The following is a 5,214-nucleotide window of genomic DNA, read 5'->3' on the forward strand; positions in this document are numbered from 1 at the left end:
CCTGCTGATGTGGAATTATCAGCTCTTCGGCTTATGCTTCTCCTGCTCAGCACAGGGCTATGTGCGTGGCAGACTCTCCACAGATCTGTGCTGACCTGTTGATTGTGCAAGTTCTAGGCCACGTCGGATGGTCAGCCTCAGAGTCATTCCATTCTCTCCTATTCCTCGCTGCGTGCCCGCTCCAAGCACTCCCTGAAAGATAACACGTTCTGATTTTTCGGACCTTGGACCAAAGTCTCCGTCTATTAACCCACCTCCATGACGCCTGCATCATCCCCCCCACACCCCAACTCTTCCAGACCTGTTTAGACAGTTCCTTTTTTTTTTTAACATCTTTATTGGAGTATAATTGCTTTACAATGGTCTGTTAGTTTCTGCTTTATAACAAAGTGAATCAGTTATACATACACATATGTTCCCATATCTCCTTCCTCTTGCGTCTCCCTCCCTCCCACCCTCCCTATCCCACCCCTCTAGGTGGTCACAAACCACCGAGCTGATCTCCCTGTGCCATGCGGCTGCTTCCCACTAGCTATCTACCTTACGTTTGGTAGTGTATATATGTCCATGCCACTCTCTCGCTTTGTCACAGCTTGCCCTTCCCCCTCCCCATATCCTCAAGTCCATGCTCTAGTAGGTCTGTGTCTTTATTCCCGTCTTGCCCCTAGGTTCTTCATGACATAGACAGTTCCTTTTGTATTTCTGGAATCCAGGGCATGTGTGTCCTTCCTCAGCTCCCATGGTAACCAAATTCCTGGGAATACTGAGCTCTGACTACAGAGCCCTGGTGGTGAGCAGCTTTGAAGAGGGAGACTTAGACACTTGTTAACAGGCTCGCAGAAATGATGTGTAGACTTCCTGTTTCTTTCCTTTGAGAAGCTCAGAGCGCTTTACGAGCATTCCTTAACTCACACTCAGATGTGCCCGTGGACTCGGAGAGCTGGGGGTGCAGCGTGGTTATTCTCCGAGTGCTGCGTGGAAGCTGAGCCCTGGGGAACGAGGCAGCCAGAGCCGGGCCTCCTTCACATCTTAGGGCTCTGCACCTGGGAGGGTTTGGCTTTCTGGCTTGTTCGTGCGGTTCTGTGATGGGGGTTCGGGTCAGCTGGTTAGACTGGCAGCGGGGAGCACGTGCGGATCTGTTCCGCAGCTCATCCAGCTTTGCTAGTTTCCCAGCAGAATGCTTCCTTGATGAAGCAATAGGGAAATTTTCATCCTCATTATAAGCATCTTAGTCAGCCTGGGAAAAAATAGAAAAAGTCAAGGGTTTTTTTTTCTTTTTTCTGGTAATGGATTTAAGAATCCCTGAACGATGACGTTCTCCGCATCACTCTCTGCCAGGTCTCCTTGGACTCAGGTGGGTCCTTCTCAGCGGCCTTTGCTGAGTCGTCATCCTCCTCCCAGCACCGGGGGACTAGGATTTCTGAGAGCAGCCTGCTGACTTTCTGTACGCTCACCATCTGGGCCTCATCGCCCCCTTCACTCTGACCAGAGCCAGCACCCACTCACAGGTGACGCCCAAGTTTCTGTCGCTAGACCCGTCTCTTTCCCCAGTCGTATCTCTGACTCCAGTTCCTGCCCAAGTCTAGGGAGATTTCACAGTGCCCAGCACACACTTAGGGGCTCAATAATTGTTGCACGAATTCGTTTCATCGAGGCACCTTCATAGAAATATGCCCCAAACCAGATGAAAAACCTACCCGCCCCTCGTCTCCAAAGGGGCTCTTCAGCCCCGAATCCCTCTTCTGGTTGGCGGTGTCAGTTTCCATTCACAGACTTAACTGGAAGCCCTGGAGAATCCTTGACTCCCTCCACCCCAGCCCCGCCCTGGCCTCTCCCCACCCCACGCTCACCTCCCACATTTGCCTTTGTCCAGGGCTTCATCATCTCTCCATCAGCTGTTTCTGGCCTCCCGTGACTCCCTTCCCCTCATCCCTCCACCCCCCGACCCCAGAGAGGTCTCTCCAAAATACAGTCCGATCACGGCAGTCCCTTAACTTTAAAACCCCTTCCTGAGTCCACCTTTGCATCTAAGGTCAGGCTCAGAGTCCTTAGCGTGCCCTTCAAGGCCCTTTCCAACATGGCCCCAGTCCATCCACTTTGCTTGAATCCCCACCACTGTGCCCTTAGTAGGTGCTTCAGATTTTATTCTGTGAGTGAGTGAAGATGGAGGCCAACAGACTTTGCCCTCATCTGTAGGCCTATCAACGTGAAGTCTTGCTAGGTTCAGGATCTTACTTTACATCACCATTCTGTCCCTCACCTCGGGCGTCAGTTCTGGGCATCAGGGAACTGAACGACTGTTCTGAACAAATTGCAACGTAACAATAGCTACTGTTTGCTGTGCGTTTCCCACGTGATGGGCAGGAGGCTGAGTGAGGAGTTTGCGTGGTTTTCTCTTTTTTGATCTTTACAACAGCCTTCTGAAATTGACGCCCTCATTCCTACTGAACAGATGAAGGACCTGAAGGTTAGAGAAATGCAAGCATTTGCCCAAGACCATGAGCTAGACGGAGGCAGAGGTAGGATGTGAGCACACAACTAGCCATTTTGCCTCTCAACTGATGAATGAAGATATTTGAGGACCACTCCTTTGGATGTTTGTAGAAACCAGTAGCTTAAAGAGCCAACATCATCGATTTACGCAGAAAACAGCTTAGTATCACAGCGTGAGAGGGGGCTGCAGAGGCATTTAACACCTGATCACCCCACCCCCATCCAGCATCTGATTCATTTCAGACAGGGGGTCCTCAATCTATAGACATTCTTCGAAAATAAGCCCAGTGTCTTACAGGCTTTTATTGTGAGAACAATCCTTCCTTAATATTCATCCTCTGCCTCCTAATCCAGTTTTATCTCATTTGAGCCTCAGTGAAGCTAGAACTCACCTTTCTCCATCTGCCTTATAATCTTTCTTCAATAGACTTGAAGGACCAAGCCTCCTGTCTCCCAAATTGGTCTCAGCCCTGTCCATGTTCTGTAACTATTGTCTAGATATTAGAATAACCAACTCTTTAGAGATGAAATCCTGGGTATTTTCAAAGCAGTAACCCTGTAATCAATGTGCTGAATGCTAGCGAGCATGACTAACTGCTTATAAAAGAGCAAAGCGTGAGTCAGAGAACCCCACCCAAAGTAATGCATTTGGCCGAATCTTGGCTTGGTGCAGATTCAGACCTTTGAGTCATAAAGCTCGTTAGAAATGGGCATGTGTTTGACGCTAGTAAAGATTGTAATGCAGCCCCAGATTTGGAGTGGTATATTTAGGGTAGGTCACAGGATGAATTTTGGAGTGAAGGCAGGTGACGTAAGGAGAGAATAATAGTCGTGAAAAGACAAACTTTATTGCTTCTCTGTCTCCACCTTCTGCCATCAAGAGAAAAGCCTGATTTAGGAAAAATCATCTTTACTTACTAGAAAAGGAAGGCTTTCCTGATTTGAGCAGGAGAAGGGATCTATTAGAAGTGATTTCTCTTTTGCGGTACGCAGGCCTCTCACTGCTGTGGCCTCTCCCGTTGCGGAGCACAGGCTCCGGACGCGCAGGCTCAGCGGCCACGGCTCACGGCTCACGGCTCACGGCTCACGGCTCACGGCTCACGGCTCACGGCTCACGGCTCACGGGCCCAGCTGCAACCGGGCACGAACCCGCGTCCCCTGCGTCGCGTCGGCAGGCGGACTCTCAACCACTGCGCCACCCGGGAAGCCCTGAAGTGATTTCCTTACTTGGGGCAGGCATGCTTAAAGCTTGCCTAGGGGCCCTGCCTTTGGTAGCTCTGTTTTCTTTTGTTTTTGTTTTTTAACATCTTTATTGGAGTATAACTGCTTTACAATGGTGTGTTAGTTTCTGCTTCATAACAAAGTGAATCAGCTCTACGTATACATACATCCCCATATCTCCTCCCTCTTGAGTCTCCCTCCCACCCTCCCTACCCCACCCCTCTAGGTGGTCACAAGGTAGCTCTGTTTTTTAACAAAGCTGCTACTTGTCCTTAGAACTGCTCTGCAGTGGGAGAAACATGAGCTCCAGCCCCACCCTAACTCCCCTGGTTCTCCCCCCCTCCAGCTGGCGACAGAGAGGCAGGGATGAGAGGCGACTTGGGCAGCAGAGGAAGCTAGAGAAAAGGGTAAAGACATGGCATTGGGAAAAGTCAGCCTCCCATCTCTTCAGGAAACTTCCGAAAGGGAAGGGAAGCTCGCCTATAGTACCGACTACAGTACTGGTTCCAGACTGGTTCCAGGACCCTCAGAGATACCAAAATCCAAGGATGCCTGAGTCCCTTATCTAAAGTGGTGTAGTATTCACATATAATCTACATATGTCCTTCCATCTACTTTAAATCATATCTAGATTACTTATAATACCTATTACTGTAAATGCTATGTAAATAGTTGATGGCACGTGGCAAATTTAAAGTTTTGCTTTTTGGAACTTTCTGGAACGTTTTTTTTTTCCCCAAAATATTTTCAATCTGCAGTTGGTTGAATCTGCGGGTATAGAACCCCCCCGATGCAGAGGGCCGAATGTAGTGTGTTTCAGGCCCTGCATTAGAGTTTTCTACATCCGTGATTGTAGTTAATGCTCATAACCGATTGGAAGAAAAAGGAAACATATCCCTGTTTTACAAACGAGGCTCACGATCGGTGAGATTCAGTCCACCCCTATAGGAAGGGGCAGATCTGAAATCTTAACAACTAGAGCATGCTTGTCGTAATAAGAGTAGTGAGTGACTCTTTTGAAATCCCCACATCTCTCTGAGACCCTGTCCTTTTTGAACCAGTGACTTACTCTGTGTCCGCAGGCAGTTTGGCGGTTATGCCAGGGCAACTGACTACGTAGCTCATGCCGCCCAGCTGCGCACCACCCTGGAGGGTACAGCCACCTGCCGGAGTGACTTCTACTTCTGCACTGGGTATGACCCTCCCATGAAGCCCTACGGACGTCGCAACGAGGTCTGGCTGGTGAAGAGCAATGAATAATTGGCTGAACTAGAGCTCCCTGGATGCTTGCGTCTGTGCCCACTTCCTCCAGGAGGAAATGAAGTTCCATGTGCAGCTCCAGCAGGGCCGACTTTCCCTCAGAGCCAATCAGTCACTGCCAATTTCCTGAAAGAAGCACGTTCCAGATCCTGAGGCTCTTGTTCTCGTGGAGGGAAATAAGGCACCCACGATACATATGCGTCCTTCTAAATGACTTAGAAAATTCCGTGGTAGACCAGA

At 49.4% G+C, this 5,214-nt stretch overlaps 1 protein-coding gene across 1 annotated transcript in view; it reads left to right on the forward strand.

The window, feature by feature from the left end:
* HEBP1 (heme binding protein 1) overlaps positions 1–4,974 on the forward strand; it is a 24,553-nt gene extending 19,579 nt beyond the window's left edge. The window contains exon 4 of the mRNA XM_007454637.1: positions 4,797–4,974. Coding sequence (XP_007454699.1) covers positions 4,797–4,974 — 178 coding nt within the window. The remainder of the gene's footprint in view (positions 1–4,796) is intronic.
* Positions 4,975–5,214: the final 240 nt, after the last annotated feature.

This window comes from Lipotes vexillifer, unplaced genomic scaffold (genome assembly GCF_000442215.2).
Source record: "Lipotes vexillifer unplaced genomic scaffold, Lipotes_vexillifer_v1.1 scaffold911, whole genome shotgun sequence".
Classification (NCBI taxonomy): Eukaryota; Metazoa; Chordata; class Mammalia; order Artiodactyla; family Lipotidae; genus Lipotes; species Lipotes vexillifer.